Source organism: Ranitomeya imitator, chromosome 4, assembly GCF_032444005.1.
Source record: "Ranitomeya imitator isolate aRanImi1 chromosome 4, aRanImi1.pri, whole genome shotgun sequence".
In the NCBI taxonomy this organism is placed as follows: Eukaryota; Metazoa; Chordata; class Amphibia; order Anura; family Dendrobatidae; genus Ranitomeya; species Ranitomeya imitator.
This window is the reverse complement of record NC_091285.1, coordinates 462324994-462348078: the sequence shown is the minus strand read 5'-3', so window position 1 is coordinate 462348078 and position 23085 is coordinate 462324994. Positions and strand designations below refer to the sequence as shown.

At 41.9% G+C, this 23085-nt stretch overlaps 1 protein-coding gene across 1 annotated transcript in view; it reads left to right on the top strand.

Annotated features, from left to right (window-relative positions):
* Positions 1-23085, top strand: part of MTMR10 (myotubularin related protein 10) — a 125197-nt gene that overhangs the window by 60390 nt on the left and 41722 nt on the right. The window contains exons 3-6 of the mRNA XM_069765823.1: positions 2993-3129; positions 8609-8681; positions 11353-11495; positions 22454-22544. Coding sequence (XP_069621924.1) covers positions 2993-3129; positions 8609-8681; positions 11353-11495; positions 22454-22544 — 444 coding nt within the window. The remainder of the gene's footprint in view (positions 1-2992; positions 3130-8608; positions 8682-11352; positions 11496-22453; positions 22545-23085) is intronic.

The window sequence follows — 23085 nt, the reverse complement described above, 5'->3', positions numbered from 1 at the left end:
ACCACTACATATGCCGGTCACTATAGGCATGGAGCATAAAACCAGCGGCGGATACCGCGTTGATGTATACCTCCTGCCTACCACATACCGGTGAGTCATATAGCAGCCTCCACTTTGCCCTTCTATCCCCATGGCTTTTTTCTAATATCCTGCCATTACTTAGGAGCGGACCTACATCGCTACTCCTCTATGGAATTTTCTCCATGTAACTTTGTGCATTAGGTGAGCCTATTTAACTCCTTTGATAAATACTACTCCTAGTATATTATACTTATAATGTATCCTTTATTTAGATTACCGCTGCTCAGGCTCTATACTCTATCTTCGGCTAGGATCACATTGTCCCAGGGTGAGAATAATAAGATTCTGTGTAGAGCTTTCTATTCTTTGGCCGCATTACAGCATTTCCTTTTCCTCTCCAACTTATAGCTATGTTATGGTATACTGTTCAATACCTTGCTTCGGGATCATCCTAACACCCCTTATCTCTCCGGGTATCCATATTAGGTGAGATTCCTATTTCTCTAAATTTCCTCTGTGGTTCAGCTCCACTATTCTATAATGAGTATTTCATTCTTTCAGTTAATTATTCCACATACCCGTTGTGGACGAGACCATATACACTCAAGTCTTATTTGCTTGGTTAGTACACCTAGATCCTTTTTATTCTTGTAATTATCCATGGCACAACACTTCTCATATCCTTTTCACTATCTTAGGATATTGGCCTTCATTTCAAAGGCCCTACAAAAAACCTCGTAATTGGACAATTTCCACACACATCAGTGCCTTATATTTACCATCACACCAGCAGTCTGGTATGTAAATATGTTACCTTTTTCCCCACCTCTTTCCTTCCTTCCCATCCATCACATATCTAAACTATGAGATTTACCTTTTTTGTTAATATTTTTTCGACATTGTAATTGTCATGTTCTGTTATACATTGATGCAGTTTACTGAAGAAGGTCTAAGTGTTTGACCGAAACGTTTATTTTGCTGGACTGCTACTCAAGTAATAAAAAATTGATTTTCTATATTATCACTATCCACCAAGTTGAGTGCCAAGTTATTTATTTATTATATAAACCTCTGAAGGAGACCTATTCTGGCTGAAGTTGTAATATAGCCTTCTGCTTGGTCCTTGAGCGCAAAGCCCTTAAAATGGCTGTTGGTTGACCAGTCTGACCCTATCTCCTCCGACTCTGTCAGCTGAGCACTTTTATGTGTATGGTAGAGTGGTGCTGCGTTCTGAGAGACCCTCTGACTGCTCTTGAGGAGATAAATCACCACTAAAGATCGGAAGAATGAATCATTCTGTCCAGAAGTCCTCCTTACACATTAGAATAGTGGAACCTGTCAATATTGGCACAGTCGGGTGATGGTAGTCTAAGGTGTATGTGACCCATAAGGGTGCCCATACTCATTAGCTGAAACGGGCGATATCTGACTGTAAAAGACAACGGTCAGCAGCATTGCTGATATGACTGTTGAGTGTTTGTTTTTTAGCTCACTGAGCGAGCACTCCACCCTCCAGTCAATGGCGGTTTTAATTACAGCAGGCTAGCCATAAATTTAGGCTTTAGCCTAAGGGTATGTGCACACGTCAGGATTTGTTGCAGAAATTTTCCTGACAAAAACCGGACATTTCTGCCAGAAATCTGCATGCGTTTTTACCGCGATTTTACCGCGATTTTGACGCGTTTTGATGCGTTTTTTGCTAAATGCATAGAATTGCGGAAAAAACGCAGAAAATCCGCAAAAATAATGAACATGCTCATTTTTTTTACCGCGATGCGTTTTTTTCGCGGAAAAAAACGCATCCATGTGCACAAAACATGCAGAATGCATTCTAAATAATAGAATGCTTAATGTATGCGTTTTTAATGAGTTTTTAGCGTGAAACGCGAAAAAAGCGCAAAAAAATGTACGTGTGCACATAGCCTTAGAGTGGTGTTCACGCTAGATAGGTTCTCAGCGAAACCAGAGATAGCCTTGTTTCAGGTGCTGGGCACGCATGAATTGGACAAATTGTGCTAAGTATCTCCATTTTGTTTTTATTAGTCTAGAGCAGTAATGCTATTCATATTTCATACACTTCATATTTACATGCTTTAGCACTACAGCGTGCCACTGTATTTAGTTATTTTGTGAGTGTTTGTAATCGTATTAAACACTGGTTGGGCATGTAGGATTAATTTTCGGCCTAAAATCTGCACTGAGTTCACCAGACCTGTGTCCGATGCAGCCAGTGCAGGTCATTGGTTTATGTCATCTGTAGTGTGTCTAGGGGGGGCCATCACTAAACAAATAATTGTGCTACCGATGACCTGTTTTTTTGTTTTTTTTCCCCCCTGGCCCCTTTTTTTCATCTAATCTGTATGGTCACTTTAAAATCTCTATAGTGTGTATATAGGACACGCTTTGAACAGTAGATTTCTTGAAAAAAATTGTGCAAGCTAAAGGTGAGGAGTCTTATTTTCTTTGCAAATGTATTGTCAAAAAGGCTAAAGAATAGCATTCAACAGTGTCTTTCTACATACACATATTTTTAAAATATTTTCCTTGGAGTAAGAAACTATGAAATAGCTCAAAAAGCACAAAACAGGTGTTCCTGCACCCCTCAATGTGCCATGTGATGTGTCAGCCATAGGAATACCTCCTCATTTATCCACCATGGTAAATTTCAGCTGCTGTGTTAAATACCAGTGCATGACACTTCACCAGTGTGAGGCCAGACAAATGAGCAAAAAAATAGTGCAATAATCATTAGACTGAATGTTTTAAATATGTTTGTATTTTTTTTTTTCTACAACCCGATAAACTTGTTAAAGACGCTTAGGTACTAATTAGTAGGTCGATTTTTTTTTTTTCTTTCTGAAAGAATGACCATAGGCTTATTGGACTACTAGACTTAATACCGTAATTAAGCATATTTGTTATAGATGTTGGTGTATTTTATTTGTGCACTTTTCTGACTTTAACACTTTAGGTGAAATTGTGGTAAATGAAGTGAACTTTGTGAGAAAATGCATCGCTTCAGACACAAGCCTCTATGACCTGTGGGGGAAGCTGACCTGCACCAATTTCAAGCTTTCATTTATCACTGACACTCCAATGCCCTTTCAGGTAAGCTCTGCTCTCTCTGGTCTTCATAGCATGTGAAAGTTCTAGAAATGTTATTGGCTGGGCTGCACAAACCATATAAGTTACATGAGCGCATGTTGCCACCTCTGCTTTACTAATTATTATTATTATTATTATTATTATTACTACTACGTGAAAAGGGCTCAGTTTACAAGAGATGGGTTAGGGTACAGTAGGTGAGGGTAGAGCTGGTCATGCAGCTGTATGGTGGAACGAGGGTTACTGCAGGTTGTAGGTTGTCGGAAAAAGTTGGTCTTTAGGTTCCTTTTGAAGGTTTCCATGGTAGGCGAGAGTCTGATATGTTGAGGAAGAACGTTCCAGAGTATGTCGGATGTACGAGAAAAATCTTGTATGCGATTGTATGAAGAGAAGATAAGAGGAGAGTAGAGAAGGAGATCTTCTGAAGATCAGAAGTTGCGTACAGGTAAGTACCAGTAAACTGTGTCACAGATGTATGGAGAGAGAGGTTGCGGATGGCTTTATATATCATGGTTAGGGTTTTCAACTGGAGTCTTAGGGCAATGGGGAACAAATGAAGGGATTGGCAGAGAGGAGAGGCCTGAGATTAGCAGGGTGACAGGTAGATTAGTTGGTCAGCAGAGTTTAGGCTAGATTGAAGGGGCACGAGAGTGTTAAAGGCCACAGAACAGGAGTTTGCAATAGCTGAAGTGGGAGATGAGGGCATTCCCAAGTGTTACAAATTCTTTAAGGAATGTGCGGATCCAGGAAAAAATTTTGAGTTTGAGTCGGCAGAAGGTGGAAAGCGCTTGTGGTTTGAATGATAGAGCAGAGTTAAGGGTTACCCCAAGGCAGCAAGCTTGCGGAACTGGGGAGAGTGAGCAGCTTTTGACTTTGATGGATAGGTCTGTTGGGTTAGGGGGGGTGAGTGATATGGGGGAAAGATAATGAATTTTGTGTTGTCAGTGTTAAGTTTTAGAAATCGAGCAGAGAGGAGGGATGAAATGGCAGATAGACATTGTTGGGTTCTGGTTAGTAAGGAGGTGATATATGGTCCAGAGACCTAGGTCTGTGTCATCAGCATAGAGATGATGCTGAAAGCCTCTATGAGCTGTCCTAGGCCGAAGATGTAGATGGAGTAGAGCAGGGGTCCTTTAACTGAACCTTGGGGGACACCTACAACAAGGGGGCGAGATGAGCAGTTGGTGTGTGAGTGGAAGACGCTGAATGTTGGGTATAAAGAAATTCAAGATAGGGCCAAGTCTGTAATGCCAAGAGCTGAAAGAATCTGTAGTAAGGTGGAATGGTCCACTCTATCGATGGCAGAGGACAGATCCAGGAGGAGCAGGAAAGAGTAGGGTCGCTTGGTGGTTAGTAGGTCATTTGTGACTTTAGTTAGGCCAGTTTCCATTGAATTATTCAGTATTGAAGCCAAATTGTAATCGGTCAAAGAGTAAGCAGGAGGAGCGATGGGAAGACAGTTCAAGATGGACATCCTGTTCCAGTAGTTTTGCGGCATAGGGGAGGAGTGATATGGGGAAATACTAGACACAGAAGGTGGGTCAAGGATACGCTTTTTGAGGATGGGTGTGAGCGAGGCATGTTTAAAGCATGAGGGGAAGACACCATTTGTTAGTGATAGCTTGGGATGAAGACTGGGATGAGGTGGAATGGGATCGGGTCACGTGGACAGGTGGTGAGAAGTGATCTGAGTAGAGGAAATTTTATCTTCTGTAACGTTGGAGAAGCTTGTTTTGGAGGAAGAGGGCTGAGTCGTTTTGAGGAGGGGCTGTGGGGACTGTAGGCCCAATCTTTCTCTGATGTAGTTAATTTTTGCTTGAAGAATGAGGCAAAGTCTGCATCTGAGATGAGTAGAGAGGGGAGGAGGTGCTGGGGGACGGAGGAGAGAAATGAAAGTGTTTAAATATCTGTTTACGGTTGTGAGAAATTGAGGATATTACTGTTAATTGTTTGCGTTTTGGCATGTGTGAGGGGGTGACCGATTTGAGAGCTGCAGCTATTGTGGAGTTATGTAAAGCGGCAGCAGCATCTGCATCTTGTAAGGAACCCATGTCTGCAAGAGGGAGAAGGGACTCCAAGTGAGTGTAAATGAAGGTGTTTGAGATTTCTTGAAGGTATGCAAGTTTGTAGAGTGGGTGTGAAGGATCCACACCTAGCTGTCCTGCCTGATGTCAATATTACTTCAGCGGGATCACATGGTAAGGTTTCCCCACTTGCACCAGTATGATGTTCTGCACCCCCTGGGGACATGTGGGGTCAGATTGGTAGAATTTTACACAGACAACCGCCCATTCCTGTCCACACAGGCCTAAGGATGCACAGGAAGTGAGAGGATGTGGCCCTTTCTGACACTGACGTGGCAACACACTCCCCTACCACCCTGACTGGCTGAGAGGCCCCCTTCATTAGCACCAGTGAAACAGCGCCTGGTCAGCCTAGTAGGACTGCCACCAGTTCCTCGTTCAATATACAATTAGTCCGTTAACAGGGTTATATCGGACAAGAAACCAGCCCCGGTAGCATAGAAAATTAAACCTAGAAACGGATGAGTGGATTGAGATAAAAGAGCAGCCCAAGGTTAAATTACAAGGGCACATTAGACAATACACAATGGTTATACATATACAATGGTCACATATGCAAATACAATAGTGGTAGGACAAAAGATATAAGCAGATGGATCATGTCAATTACCAGGTGACGGTCGATCATGTGTACGCTGGGCCTCAGGGGGCATCGGCTTCCAGCAGGGTCCTATGTCCTTCATGGCACATTACTTGACGTGACTCCCCGTTCGAATTGGACCGCATGCATCAGAGACACACAGATCATGTAGCCTTACACTAGCTTTTATCTCCCTTTGGGTCACTCCCTTCTGGGCTGCACCTAAATCCCCTTTCCTCGAGGTTCGTAGCTAAATCTTCCAAAACCTAAGAAAGATCATAACTCCATTCTGGATGGTCCTAGAGTGGCGATTCTGGCTCCATTGGATCTGGCCAAGTCCCTGCTACGCTTTACTTCCTGGCTTATAGTAGCTGTTCTATGTATCTCCATACCCCTAGGTGCTAGAAAGGATCAAGACCGTGGAAGGCATTCCCTCTGGTTCAGAGATCACGAAAATGTAACGTACGTGTGGCTAGGGCGTACCATAAGTACATATTCACCTTTAAGAAATTCTAACTGTCTGAACAAAGCAGACCACATGGTTTGGATCCACAGGGGGGCTGGATTTTAGCTAGCTGGTGGGGGTGTGAATTCTGACTTTGCAGCTGAAAGGTGGGACCAAATGCGGAGCCAGGTGTCTTCTTACAGCTACATGTGCATTGTAAGCTGCCATTACATCTCCCAACCTTCACAGTGAGTTAAGGTACCGTCACACATAACGATATCGTTAACGATATCGTTGCTTTTTGTGACGTAGCAACGATATCGTTACCGAAATCGTTGTGTGACAGCGACCAACGATCAGACCCCTGCTGGGAGATCGTTGGTCGCTGGGGAAAGTCCAGGACTTTATTTCGTCGCTGGATCTCCCGCTGACATCGCTGAATTGGCGTGTGTGACGCCCCCAGTCAGTGCGGGAAGCTGAAGGAGAGGGACGTGACCAGACACAATGGTAGCCAGGGTAAACATCGGGTTACTAAGCGCGGCCCTGCGCTTAGTAACCCGATGTTTACCCTGGTTACCCGGGGACTTCTGGATTGTTGGTCGCTGGAGAGCTGTCTGTGTGACAGCTCTCCAGGGACCAAACAGCGACGCTGCAGCGATCGGCATTGTTGTCTAGATCGCTGCAGCGTCGCTAAATGTGACGGTACCTTTAGAGGTTGGATAGAGAACAGAGGTAGGTGAAGATGAAGTCCAGTGTGTGACCATCTTTGTGAGTGGCTGCGGAGTGGAGAACCATTGAGCGAGTTTGAAGGAGGTAGTGAGTAGTGATGAGCGAGTGTAGTCGTTGCTCGAGTCTCCGCGTATTTGTAAGTGCTTGGAGCTTTAGTTTTCATCGCCGCAGCTGAATGATTTACAGCTACTAGCCAGGCTGAGTACATGTGGGGGTTGCCTGGTTGCTAGAGGATCCCCACATGTAATCAAGCAGGCTAACAGATGTAAATCATTCAGTTGCGGCAATGAAAACTAAATCTCTGAGCGTTTACAAATACTCGGAGACCCCCTGAGCATGCTCGGGAAATCTTGAGTAATGAGTACACTCGCTCATCACTAGTAGTGAGTGTTATAAGCTTAAAGACAGCTGAGTGGGAATTGTCAATGGGGATGTTGAAGTCACCAACGTTGATAGTGGGGCTATCAGCTGGAAGAAAATGAAGTAGCCAGGTGGTAAATTGGTCAAAAATGGTGGTGGCTGGCCCTGGGGGCGGTAAATGAGTCAGTTGAGGTTGAAGGAAAGTAGATGTGGACAGAGTGCACCTCAAAAAAAAAGTGGGAGAGTAACTGAGTGTGGCAGTGGATTTGGGGTGAAGGAGCAGTTATCTGACAGGAGAAAACGAACTTCTAAACCATGCATGATGCTGGGGCAGGCGGTGTGAGAAAGATGGAATCCACCACAAGAAAGTGCAGCTGAAGCGGTTGTGTCAGAGAGGCTGAGCCAGGTTTCGGTGATGCTGAGGAAGGAAAGTTTGTTACCGATGAAAAGATCATGGATGTATGAAAGTTTATTGAAGACAGACCGAAGTTCCTCCTGCTTCATGTGATTATTGTTGGCATAGAAAACTTTTGCTGGGTGCAGCATATATATACAGTGTATATATTCCTAAAGAATGGTCAGGCCTCTTTTTGAATCACTTTACAGCTTTCGGAACTTCAAGCAGTTAAGACACTCAAAGAGACGGAACATATGCACAGCAACCCGTTTTTGTATTTCAGTGCATATATTCAGTTTTGTAGCTTTTTTTTTTTTTTTTTTTTTTTTTTAGCGTGGACCCACAGGTAAAAAAAACATTTTGTGCACTTACACTAAAGTTCAATGACAACTCACTTGGCTGTTGGGAAGAAATCTTTGTTTCTCAAGCATAGATAGCTATAACCTGTTGTCTTTTTCTTCCTGAAACTAGATTTTTAAAATTTCTTCTTCCTGTATGTAATTGTACTGTGTATATTTTTTTATTTTTTGTAAATTAAACTAGTCTCTAGAAGTGCAGGGATCATATAGAAAATGGAGCAAATAAGGACCATATAACAACTAGTAATAAAACCTATAAATCTGTATTTGATAAATAAAAAATAAGCAGTAGTGGGTAGAAAGTAAGGTCCCCTACATGCGTTTCGGCACTTGCCGCCTTCATGGGGAGACTCTTCCATGCATTGTTTGCACTTTGGGAAACCTAGGTTCGTTTGGGGAAAAAAAAAAAAAAAAAATTATATATTTTTTTTACTTTAGTAATCTTTACATCATACTATTTAGTCATGCCATTTTCTATTTTCCTAATATTACAAATGCACTGACATATCTGCTTTTTTTTTCTTCCAGAAATTCCATTATAAAAATCACCTCTTTGGTGAGCATGATGTCCCACTGACTTGTATAGAGCAAATTGTTGTAGGTACGTATGAAATGGCAGGGGTATCTCCATTGTCAGATTATGGTATGATCATTAATGTTTGATCAACCCCACTAGCATCTCTTTAGTATTTGAAGATCTATAATCGTTCAATTATGACACCTATCCATTATTAATCCAATAGTATGAAATGGTTTAAAAACACACACACACACACACACACACACACACACACACACACACACACACACACACACACACACACACACACACACACACACACACACACACACACACACACTATTACAAATGATTTTAATGAAATAAATACACAGGTTTTTGTAATATTTTATTATACTGGTAATCCACCTGAAGACCCTCATTCTGTAAAAAAAAGGTAAAATAAAACAACAACAATATCCCATATCTTCCGTCGTTCTGTAACGTCCCACGGTGTGAAGGGGTTAAATCATTTTACAAGCAGAAGCTCTGCTAATGCAGCTGTGCTCCTGCCTGTAAAACCCTGGGGAATGAATGGAATGTAGGTCAATGACCTGTAGTTACCTTCAGTTGCGGTGATGCGCCCTTTGCTGGATGTCCTCATATGAACTCGAGCATGGGAAAATATTTTGAAAAGTTCTAAGGCTCGAGTTCATATGAGCTTTCAGCTGTGCCTTTTCTGGGGTGGCTGGGGGCAGATGTTTTTAGCCAGGGGGGGCCAATAACCATGGACCCTCTCCAGGCTATTAATATCTGCCCTCAGTCACTGGCTTTACCACTCTGGTGGAGAAAATTGCGCGTGAGCCCACGACAATTTGTTACGCAATTTAACCCTTAAATTTAATAGCTAGAGCACCCTAATTTTGCACATACACACTACTAACATTAGTAGTGTGGAATATGCAAAAAAAAAAAATACTGTATGTAAACCATGTCTCATATCATGTCTGGTTTGAGAAGGAGATAGGAAAAGCCGGCCATTGAATTGATAGATAGATATATATATATATATATATATATATATATATATATATATATATACATACATACACACATACACACATACACACATACACACATACACACATATATATATATATATATATATATATATATATATATATATATATATATATATATATATATATATATATATATATCTATATATCACACACACACCGTATGTCGGTTTTGCAAGCCTGCGAGAAAGTCTCGCAGTACGGATGCCATACGGATTACATACGGAGGATGCCATGCGCAAAATATGCTGACACACCCAGCCTACGGTTGACATGCGGATCACCATTTTTTAAAAAATTTTGTGGCGTATTATGGCCGTAAAATACGGACCGTATTTTTATACGCGGAGTGTGAGGCCGGCCGGCCTTAGACAGAAGCCTGAACTTATGGGTAGGTGTGAAAACCTCTTATGCTAAAGCCTGAATTTATGGGTAGGTAGGATCCTGCTGCAATTAGAACAGCCACAGTCTGGAGGGCGGAGAGCTAATATACAGAGAACAAAAATTTGATTGGCCAAATCGGGAAACTGGTGTGTACAGGTGAGAACTAAGAGTAGCCAACTCTATACATAACAGTTTGCATACAAGATCTTGTCACCCGATAACCGAGCGTTTTGCTCCTTCTTCAGGTATCGGTAGCCTGTTAATTCACGGCAATTGTGAAACGAACCTTTTTAACAACTTATTCATTATTCATCTATGCAGTGTAAGTGCAATGTCCCACCCACTGTTCTTACCACTTACCAGTGTACAATTTTTCCCTAAGACAGAATTTATTTTTTTTCTGCTAAACATAAAGTGAAGATTTTATTGGCATTAAACTCCATTAATTACTATTAAAATCCCGGTGAAAGGTTTACTTTAAAAAAAAAAAAAAAAATAGATCTAAGGACATACCGTATGCTCAGTATATGTAAGATATTTATAGATTTATATGGAGACTCTCAACGGTTGGAGCAAATGAAAAGGGGAACTTATTTTCTGAGTGTGGATACATAAGACCATTTTTACTTCTGCATTTAGTACATTACAAGTATATTTTTATACATAGCACTTTTAGGCAAAAATTATAGTTGAAGCAAAAGCATTGTGCCCTGTGGCTACAGCTGTGGCTAGCAGACGGGTGTTTCAGTAACTAGTTCGCTGGCAAAGACAGAGCTCAACCACCTTTGGCACTACAACAATTTCACAACATTGGAAGGGTAGCAGACCCCTAGTAAACAGCAAAGGAAATGTAACTCAGCCATTTGTCTTGTGCAACTTTCATTGTTTTCTATAGAAATTGTTCCTAGAAATGCAGCTGGTTCCACTAAATCACACCCAGTTGGCCATGTATTTGTCGTCTGCACTGTTTTCAATATTGATGGAGCACAAAGCTACGGTCTTCCTATGTTCCATGCTTTAAGGGGATGTTCACATTGTATTTACCCGTAACAGCCGGTTCATGACTCTATCCGGGACTTCTGGCTGAATTCAGGCGTTCCTGCCAACTGAGCCATTGAGTTGAATGAGCCAAACGGACTCTTGAACCTTGGGCTTTGTTTGTGCCACTTGCTAATGATTTCAGTCTTGTTGAATGGACACAATAGTGCAGTGTGAACAGCACTTAATCCTTCAAATCACTAGATTGAATATAGAGGAATAAATGTAATAAAAAAGTGTAATAATGGAAATACATGTTTTTTTAATCTTAGTAAATGACACCAAAAGAAAGCAGAAAATCCTCTCATTCAACAAGAAACTCAAATTCAACCCGACTGAGTTGATAATTTATTGTAAAGATTTCCGCATTCTTCGATTTCGGTTTGACGAATCTGGCCCAGAGAGTGCAAAAAAGGTACGTTCACTTTTAACTCTTTAACGCCACGTGCACACGCTGAGTATTTGAGTTTCTTTACCTTCGTATTTGTGGCTCTTGTCTAGGGTCGCTCCGGCGCAATGAAAACTAGCTGTACACTATTAAAGATAAAAGTAGAAATGTGTTTTCCATGACTTACAACTTTTTTTCTTTGTCAGTGGTACCATTACATACTATGTTCTGCTGGGTAAGGTGGTGTCCAAAATTGGCAATTTTGGTATTTTTTTTTTCTTTCCAGCATTTAATGTAAAATGTTATATTTTCATACATTTATGGACACTGCATCGCCAAATATGCTTATTGTGTTGTTGGTTTCAAATTTCTATATCCTTTTTTTTTTTTTTTTTTATAAAGTAAAGATTCTCATTGGGGATTTTCACTTTATTTCTACTGCTTGAGTTCACTCCAGCCACTTCTATGAGAAAAGTCGCTGCCTATGTAATACAGCTCTAGCTCCTCAGCTCTCTCCATGCACCAGCTCTGTGACATAATATATCTCGGGATGAGTAAGGGTTTTTTGTGGTATGTACTTTCATTTATCAGAACATACTTTGGAGAAAACTTTGCTGTAATTCTGTTTCAACCTCCAAATAAATACAGACTCCTCAATGTAAAGGCTCTTGCACTAAGTAACACCTTATTGAACCGCCTTGTAACTACACACCATATTTCCTTATGAAAACAAGCACTTGTCCCATGTTGGTACACCTAGGGACTGGTTCTCATAGTGGCATTTGGAAATCTAGATATCTGATTTTCTTCAATCCTCTATATCGGTGGTGGGGAACCTCCGGCCTCTGGTCTGATATACCGCTCTCCGATCCCCAGGCAGATTTTCTGGGACTGCAGTGCTAGGGCTAGCGACCCTGTTTTGCTGGCTAGCAGCTCTTTAATTGCTTTTTATATTGGTAGCCTACAAAAACAGCGTTCACTACTGAACACTATGGCACAGGCAATGAAGTATTACCTCCTGATGCTGGCTAGTGCCAGTGTTAGAACGCACTTTGTGGGCAGACTCTGTGCAATCTGCTCTCCAATGTCACCAGCGAAGACAGCAGACCCAGTGTCTCATGTGATGTAGATTTTCCAGTCCCAACGTCTCCTATGTGATGTATATGCTCCATCCCAGCGTCTGTGATGTATATGCTCCATCAAGAGAATGCCAAGAGTGTGCAAAGCGGTCATCAAAGCAAAAGGTGGCTACTTTGAAGAACCTAGAATATAAGACATAATGTTAGTTGTTTCACACTTTTTTGTGAAGTATATGATTCCACATGTGTTAATTCATAGTTTTGATGCCTTCAGTGTGAATGTACAATTTTCATAGTCATGAAAATACAGAAAAATCTTTAAATGAGAAGGTGTGTCCAAACTTTTGGTCTGTACTGTATATGCTCCAGTCCCGGCGTCTCCTATGTGATGTACAACCCCTGGCAAAAGTTATGGAATCACCGGCCTTGGAGAATGTTCATTCAGTTGTTTAATTTTGTAGAATAAAAGCAGATCACAGACATGGCACAAAACTAAAGTCCTTTCAAATGGCAACTTTCTGGCTTTAAGAAACACTAAAAGAAATCAAGAACAAAAAAATGTGGTAGTCAGTAACGGTTACTTTTTTAACCAAGCATAGGGAAAAACTTATGGAATCGCTCCATTCTGAAGAAAAAATTACGGAATTATTAAAAACAAACAAACAAAACACTCCAAAACACTAGTATTTTGTTGCACAACCTCTGGCTTTTATAACAGCTTGCAGTCTCTGAGGCATGGACTTAATGAGTGTCCAGCAGTACTCCACATCAATCTGGCTCCAACTTTCTCTGATTGCTGTTGCCAGATCAGCTTTACAGGTTGGAGCCTTGTCATGGACCATTTTCTTCGACTTCCACCAAAGATTTTCAATTGGCTTGAGATCCGGACTATTTGCAGGCCATGACATTGACCTTGTGTCTTTTTTCAAGGAATGTTTTCACCGTTTTTGCTCTATGGCAGGATGCATTATCATCTTGAAAAAAATGATTTCATCATCCCCAAACATCCTTTCAATTGATGGGATAAGAAAAGTGTCCAAAATATCAACATAAACTTGTGCATTTATTGAAGATGTAATGACAGCCATCTCCCCAGTGCCTTTACCTGACATGCAGCCACATATCATCAATGACTGTGGAAATTTGCATGTTCTCTTCAGGCAGTCATCTTTATAAATCTCATTGGAGCGGCACCAAACAAAAGTTCCATCATCATCACCTTGCCCAATGCAGATTCGCGATTCATCACTGAATATGACTTTCATCCAGTCCATGATTGCTTTTCCTTAGTCCATTGTAACCTTGTTTTTTTTTTCTGTTTAGGTGTTAACGAAGGCTTTCTTTTAGCTTTTCTGTATGTAAATCCCATTTCCTTTAGGTGGTTTCTTACAGTCCGGTCACAGACGTTGACTCCAATTTCCAGCCATTTGTTCCTCATATGTTTTATTGTGCATTTCCTGTTTTGGAGACCCATTGCTTTAAGTTTCCGGTCTTGACACTTTGCTGTCTTCCTTGGTCTACCAGTATGTTTGCCTTTAACAACCATACCATGTTGTTTGTATTTGGTCCAAATTTAAGACACAGCTGACTGTGAACAACCAACATCTTTTGCAACATTGCGTGATGATTTACCCTCTTTTAAGAGTTTGATAATCCTCTTTTGTTTCAATTGACATCTCTCTTGTTGGAGCCATGATTCATGTCAGTCCACTTGGTACAAAGCTCTCCAAGGTGTGATCACTCCTTATTAGATGCAGACTAACGAGCAGATCTAATTTTATGCAGGTGTTATTTTTGGGTATGAAAATTTACAGGGTGATTCCATAATTTGTTCCTCAGAATTGAGTGATTCCATAATTTTTTCCCTATGGTTTGTTAAAAAAATTAACCATTACTGACCACCACATTTTTTGTTCTTGATTTCTTTTAGTGTTTCTTAAAGCCAGAAAGTTGCCATTTGAAATGACTTTAGTTTTGTGCCATGTTTGTTATCTGCTTTTTTTTCTGCAAAATTAAACAACTGAATGAGCATCCTCCAAGGCCGGTGATTCCATAATTTTTGCCAGGGGTTGTATATGCTTCAGTCCCGGTGTATCCTATGTGATATATACTGCAGACCTCCCACAGCTTGAGTTTTGTAAATGAAAGGTGAGCAGTGATAAATTTGCCCCTGTGAGGAGACCGGCAGTGTAATATACATCTACAACTATGCTGCGAGTCCTTTACAAAACTTATTGGAAAGAGTTGACTGTGCTCCAGACTGACACAAATCTGGAAAATTAGTTGTGGGTAGCGTCATCACTACCACCAAGCATAATCATACGCCTCCCTGAAAAAGAAGCAGAACCAGCCATCACATTAAAGCTGAGTTAATTAAATATCTGACCAAATTTAGCAGGATATATTTTAAGTTGATAATTTTGTACAGCCCCCAGCTGATATTATAAATATCTTTGGCAGAAAAAAGGTTCCCCACCCCTGATCTACACAGTAAAGTTTCCTTAGATTAATGGGAAATTTAATTTACGTAATCTGTGTATGCTATAGTAGCCAGGAATATTATGGGAGAAGCTCACATAAGAGATCGGCCAACATACGTGACATCTGTTGACGACCCGATTTTTAATGAAGTAGAGGTCAATAAGTTTGACCTCCACTCCATTCATTGTTAGGCTATGTTCACACGTATGTGGTTTTGGTGCAGTTTTTTTTTTTTAGCGTGTTTTATTTTTTTTTATGCTACATTTTACAGTACCAGCCATGTCTGAGATTTCAGAAAACTCATGCACACTTGTTTTTTTTTGTTTTTTTTGTTCTCAGTATTTTTGTGCAAAACCTGAGGTTCTGTTGAATTGAGCATGTCACTTCTTTCAGTGTTTGTTCAGCGTTTTTCACCCATTGAAAGTAATAGGTGGTGAAAAAAAAAAAAAAGGCTTAAAAACCGTAGATATTAGGTCTTGCTGCATTTTTCGTGCCAAAATATGATAATGTAGAATCAGATTTTATTGGGGGGGGGGCACTAAACTTTATTAGTATGCACATGAGACAAATGTATCATGACCAAAACACAGCAAAAAAGGCAACGAAGGCTATGTGCACACGTTGCAGATTTGCGGTTTTTTAGCGTTTTTGCGCTATAAAAACGCTATTAAACCGCAAATAATCTGCATACATTAAGCATCCTATCATTTTTAATGAAATCCGCAATTTCTGTGCACATGATGTGCGTTTTTCCGCATGAAAAACGCATTGCGGAAAAATAATGAACCTGCTCATTAATTTAGCTTTTTTTTTCGCGGTTTTTCCACGGTCTATTGCATTGGGAAGTGTCTGGGGAAAACCGCGTCAAAACCGCGCAAAAAAACGCATGCGGATTTCATGCGGAAATCTGGCCGAAATGTCCGGATTTCCACAGGAATTTTCTGCATGAATTTCTGAACGTGTGCACATAGCCTAAAACCTACTAAAACATGCTTTTTTGCAGCAAGTTTCTTACTAGGTTCTAGAGCCTTTATTTAGAACCAGTTTTTAAGGGTCCCAGCAGTTGGACTCAATAATCAGTCATTTATGGAGTTGAGGAATTGTTTTGGGGTGACAGATCCCCTTTAAAGGGAACCTGTCACCCCGTTTTTTCAGATTGAGCTATAAATACTGTTAAATAGGGCCTGCGCTGTGCGTTACAATAGTGTATGTAGTGTACCCTGATTCCCCACCTATGCTGCGAAATACATTACCAAAGTTGCCGTTTTCGCCTGTCAATCAGGCTGGTCTGGTCAGATGGGCGTGGTGACATCGCTCTTTTCTTCCCCAGCTTTCCGTTGGTGGCGTAGTGGTGTGCGCATGTCGCAGTGACGAATCCACTGCGCGCACGTGAAGAAGCAGCGCGCGATCTGCGCTATTACCCCCTGTCATCGGTGGGGGCGGCCATCTTCCTGGGGCCGCACGTGCGCAGATGGAGTGCTCTGCTGCACGGGGCTTCAGGAAAATGGCCGCGGGATGCCGCGCGTGCGCAGAAGAGATCGCGGCGGCCATTTTCCCAAAGCCGAGTTTGCATTTGACGGGGTAATAGCGCAGATCGCGCGCTGCTTCTTCACGTGTGCGCAGTGGATTCGTCACTGCGACATGCGCACACCACTACGCCACCAACGGAAAGCTGGGGAAGAAAAGAGCGATGTCACCACGCCCATGTGACCAGACCAGCCTGATTGACAGGCGAAAACGGCGACTTTGGTAATGTATTTCGCAGCATAGGTGGGGAATCAGGGTACACTACATACACTATTGTAACGCACAGCGCAGGCCCTATTTAACAGTATTTATATCTCAATCTGAAAAAACGGGGTGACAGGTTCCCTTTAAAGCTACAAAATACTCCAGGCATCTGCGGTTTCTTTTCGGGCTCCCCGTAGACTCATTTAGTTTACGGTGTCTTCCAAGAGGTAGACTCCTGAAGAATGGTCAGGTCCCTTCTTTTATCCACTTTGTATCTCTTGAAACCTGAAGTGTTTAAGACTATCAACAGTCAGATCATATGCACAGCTAGTCGTTATGACCTAGAAAACGCTCAAAATAATCACATTTGTGAGACCTTGTGCAGGTGGTTTATGGAGCGGAATCTGCCTTAGGCTACTTTCACACTAGCGTCGGACTCGGCCCGTTGCAGTGCGTCGGGCCGAGGTTCCGACGCTAGCAGTGAAGGCGCCGCACAACGGAGGCAGCGGATGCATTTTTCCTGCGCATCCGCTGCCCCATTGTAAGGTGTGGGGAGGTGGGGGCAGAGTTCCGGCCGCGCATGCGCAGTCGGAAAACGGTCCGTCGGCAGCAAAAAACGTTACATGTAACGTTTTTTTGCTCCCGGCGGTCCACCACAACACGGCGCAACCGTCGCACGACGGTTGCTACGTGTGGCAGTGCGTCGCAATGCATCGCTAATGTTAATCTATGGGGCAAAAACGCATCCTGCAAACAACTTTGCAGGATGGGTTTTTTCCCATAAACGACGCATTGCGACGTATTGCAAAAAACGCTAGTGTGAAAGTGGCCTTAGTAGTGTGCACATTCCCTTTCTGACTTTTAATGAATTGACTGAGGTTTGTCCGGGTTTAGAAAGAGTAATTTTTCTTTTGCCCGAGAAACCGTGCCATTCTGGTCAGTGGGCTATGTGGCATTGCAACTCATTGAAGTGAATGGACTGCACTATAAAAGCAGGCACGTCTACATTGTAGATCAATGCTCTTAAGATCAGTGTCTACCAAGGTACTGTTTTTTCCTGGAAATATACAGATTTTTTTCATCTTCACATGAAAGTATAACTGTGCCTCTGAAATTGTGAATATAGCCTATTACTCTTGACTTTTTAGGTTTTGTTATATTTGTCCCAGGTGTATTTTATAAGGGGCAACCCTCAATAATACGGCCGACTATTATATGTGTATATGTATGTATGTATGTATGTATGTGTGTGTGTAAAAATTGGAGCAGCATCTACAAAATACCTGATAAAGTGCAAAGCTTCCCCAGTCAGTAGTCCAATGACTTCCAGCGATATGAAGAAAAAAAGAGAAGCAGCGCAAAAAATAAAGAAAAATGTGGACTTTATTGCCTGGATGGCGTATATATATATAATATTATTATTATATATATTTTTTTTTTTTGTATTGGAGAACACACGGACGGAAGTCTTATTCAGTCAGCAAGGCAAATTCCAGATAATTACATTGGGATAGAGAGATTTGACTTGAATACAGATGCCATTGATTGATGCTGAATTTTGCCCTCGGTTAAACTAATAGTCACTGTAGCCAGGTGGGCCCTAAAAAAAGGGATGTCAAGTGGTTGTCTATTGCAGACAACCCCATTAATAGCAGTGAGTGATCTCTCAGTACATGAGCTCACGAGGGTACAAGACTCTCGTGTGTTAGGATGTTTCTGAATGCTGACTGTCCTCGGTGCTCTGTGTATATGGAGAGCGTGGACACCTGTGCCTGACGTAGTGTGAAAAGCCACGTAGCTGCCAATTCCTTTCCTGGACTTCATTTCAGTTCTCAGCTACATATAAGACTCATTCACTGAATAGTAAAAACTTCATTTTTTTTCTGGAAATTGCGTAGGACGAGATTTTCTCTGGCAGATAAGTGCCGTCCACTTGCTCAATCAGACTTTCCAAACTGATATTTTTTGAGTTCAGGAAAGGGTGACAAACAGAATTAGTCATTTTTTTTTGTACTTCCTGAAAACTTCCTATATGGCTTGCATATACTGAATCACTATAACCAAGCTTGAGTTAGGAATGAATGAGTTTTCCACGATTCCCAGAACTGATGGGACACACTTATTTTTCTCTACAGAGAATCCTGGTCATAGATTGCAATATAGAAGTAAGCCCACAGTATTGTCACGTAGTAAAGAATCCTGGCCATAGAGTGCAATGTGGAAGTAAGCCCACAATATTGTCAAGTGGTAGAGCATTCTGGCCATAGAGGGCAATGTGGAAGTAAGCCCACAGTATTGTCACGTAGTAGAGAATCCTGGCCATAGAGTGCAATGTGGAAGTAAGCCCACAGTATTGTCAAGTGGTAGAGCATTCTGGCCATAGAGGGCAATGTGGAAGTAAGCCCACAGTATTGTCACGTAGTAGAGCATTCTGGCCGTAGAGGGCAATGTGGAAGTAAGCCCACAGTATTGTCACGTAGTAGAGCATTCTGGCCATAGAGGGCAATGTGGAAGTAAGCCCACAGTATTGTCACGTAGTAAAGAATCCTGGCCATAGAGTGCAATGTGGAAGTAAGCCCACAGTATTGTCAAGTGGTAGAGCATTCTGGCCATAGAGGGCAATGTGGAAGTAAGCCCACAGTATTGTCATGTAGTAGAGCATCCTGGCCATAGAGTGCAATGTGGAAGTAAGCCCACAGTATTGTCACGCAGTAGTCTATTACAACAACCATACAACCTTTCTTTTAAACTGAATTTTCTAATAATAGTTTAATTTTATATCTTCTGGCAGTATTAAATCTTAATCCCTCTATAGGCAGTAATGACTATGCCATTGTGCATATGATGCTAGGGAGAATTCACAATTTGGTTTTCTTTAAGCCTTAATTCCCATAACGTTTTGGTACACTTTTTTTTTTTTTTTTTTTTTTTTTTTTTTTAGATTGATACATGGTGGTCTTTGGACTCATTTAGCATACTCACTAGGAGCATGTCAGGTTGCATACTCTGCAAACAGTGTGCATGGACCAGATGTCTAGGGCCTAGACAAAGGTTCATGAGCAGCCTGCTAAAATTTTCTTAGGCTTCTTTCACACTAGCGTCGGGCCCGGCCCGTCGCAGTGCGTCGGGCCGAGGTTACCGACGCTAGCGTTGCCTCCGCCGCACAACGGGTGCAGCGGATGCTGCTTTTCAGCGCATCCGCTGCCCCATTGTGAGGTGCGGGGAGGTGGGGGAGGAGTTCCGGCCGCGCATGCGCGGTCGGAAAAGACGGTCCGTCGGCTGCAAAAAATGTTACATGGAACGTTTTTTGCGGCCGACGGTCGGCCGAAACACGGCGCAACCGTCGCGCGATGGTTGCGACGTGTGGCAATCCGTCGCAATGCGTCGCGTAATGTTAGTCAATGGAGAAAAAACGCATCCTGCAAACACTTTTGCAGGATGCGTTTTTTCTGCAAAACGACACATTGTGACGGATTGCAGTTAACGCTAGTGTGAAAGTAGCCTTATAGTGCAGAGGAAATCCACCTAGAATCATAGCAACTTTCTGCTGATGTTGACCTGGTAACGTTCCAAACCATAACCCTAGTGTTGAAGAGGAGAAGGTCTCACCACTGAGTGACCACATTAGGAACCTGGGACAGCCTCCATGTTTGTCACCGTCACTGATATGTTCCTCACCTGAATACTCACATTTGGAGTCACTTTATTGAAGAAATTGTAAAAACTATTGTAAATGCTTCTAGCTAATACAGCGATGTATAGCCTGCAGCTTGTGACTTCAGGACGGGCTCAGAAAATGTCTTCTCTGTGGTTGTCTCTTCCTTTCGCCCAATCTGTCAGAAATGATGTGCTATAAAGTCTAAACCTTGACCGTTTAATTTGATACCGTAATGTTTTTGTTTTTTTTATTCCCTAAAGCCACATTCGGATGTACGTGTTTTTCACTGAAAAAAATACTCATGTCCGTGTCTTTTTACAGACCATGTCCATGCTAAAATCAGAGACGCATCCGTTTTTAATCAGCAGCACAAATGAAAAGCGATGCATACAGTCTGTGTGATGTCCGTAATTATCACTAAGGAGAGACGTTTTGTCATTTCTCCATATGTGAAAAACACTAATGCCCACTGATCAGATACGGATGACGCGCATACCGTTTTATTATATATGTCAAAAATAGGAATGTTTGCATGAGGCCTGACATCAATTACATTAGCGTGTTTTGTGAAATCTAGAATCTAAGGTCTCGTATCACGTATTGGCCTAATCAGCCCTAGATAATTTCTATCAGTCAGACGTTTGGATCCTTTATAGTAATACTTTCCAGCTGAAAAGAGATGTGGAATGCCATTTTAGCTTATTGGAAACTGTCACAATACAGGTTCTCGTTAGATTTGGGCATCTCGGTGATTCCTTGCAGTGCGGCACTATCGCTATTTTTTGTACACCAATGCCCTGCACAGATCCAAGTAAGCTGCAATCCTCATCATCCACCACAATGATTTCTGCACAGGTTTCAGGACTGTTGGTGATTATGACTTAATCATAATAATAAATATTTATTTATATAGCACCATTAATTCCTTGGTGCTTTACATGAGAAGGGATTACATACAGAGTTGTAAATTTGTTTACTGGAAACAATATCTATAATGACAGACTGGTACAGAGGGGAGAGGATCCTGGCTAACTGTTTTTTATTAAGGGTTTGTCCAGGACTTTTATACTTAGGATAGATTATATATCAATATCTGATCGGGGTGAGTTACGACGCCCGGCACCCCTGCAGATCAGCTTATCCCGGTGTGTAGCTGCACAGCGCTGTCATCAGAACAGTGGCCATTCCAAGTACTGCACAACCACCCCCTATTCGACTCGATAGGAAGCACATGTGCAGTACCCGGCCGCAGCCACTAGTCTGTTGACAGGGCCGTGCAGCTACACATCTCGGTACATATGGCCGGCATGGGGTCTGGCTATTTGGTGGGGCTGTCAGGTGTTGCACCCCCATTGATCAGATATTGATGACCTTTGCTAAGGATAGGCCAACAATATAAAAGTCTTAGACATCAACTTAAAACTGCTCTCAGGAGTGCTACGTATGTAGTGCTTTCCAGCGCCGCTCCGGTCCTCTTCTCACCTGCGTGACTTATTGCGATTTGCCGGATCACTCTGGGTTCTACGTGTGAGTCAGAAGTCACTGTTGGTGTAAGTCCATGTAGATTAATTCTGACGTTCCATAGATTTGTATTGTAAAAGTGACTTCTGGCTCAGCGTGATCCGTCAAGTGGGAATATAAGTCATGTCACCCAGAAGAGGATTGGACCGATGCTGGAACCCAGGGATGATGGCGACCGGTAGTTTATTTGCCCTTGCATCCATACGCGGATTTAGACAGGTTTAGCAAATACAAACCTCCTTGGTGATGGTTCTTTAGACAACTGCTGGGACAGTCAGCCGCTGCGTCTCTGCTTTTCCTAGTGAATATATAGAGCTGCAGTCAGTTGTTCAAGCCTCAGTGCAAAGTAGGTTTATTAGCGAAATATACAAAATGTTAAGAATTCTGAGGAGTCATTAAAAAGTGGCATTTTACATTGATGTTACTGCTGAAAAGAATAGCATTTACCGTAGTTGTCCTGTGTTGGTCATTCTTCTATTTTCTGATTTTGACAGTGTTTGTCTCTTGTGCCTCAGGTTTGTCTCGCCTTAGCGCACTACTCTCAGCCAACAGATCTTCAGCTACTTTTCGCTTTTGAGTATGTTGCCAAGATGTATCATAATCAAGGTAGGTTACGATGTAGTATGTATGTGTACAGCTGGCGCTGCAATCAGTATTTCACTAATATGCATGGTCTTACAATGTGCATTAAAAAACACAAGATACTGAGCACTTGATCACATTCATACAAATAACCAGCAATTACTTGGTATAGTATATACAGAAGCTGCGATATCAGAGTGCACTCTATCAAGATGGTTGATTTTATATGAAGACTTTCCAGATAAATGAAACAATAATCTGTGCACAGGTATCTCATGCCAGCGGCCTGCTGTGCATATAGACATATATGCCACTCATTTACATGCTACCATTCACCTTTCACAATTTTTAAAAACCTAGATATAATTTTAATAAGAAAATGACTGAAAGTGCTCATGTTATGAAATGGCAGAATCAACACGGTGGCTCAGTGGTTAGCACTGCAATTTTTCAGCGCTGTGATCCTGGGTAAAAATCCCATCAAGGACAATATCTGCAAGGAGTTTGTATGTTCTCCCCTGGTTCTCCGGTTTCCTCCCACATTCCAAAGACCTACTGATAGGGA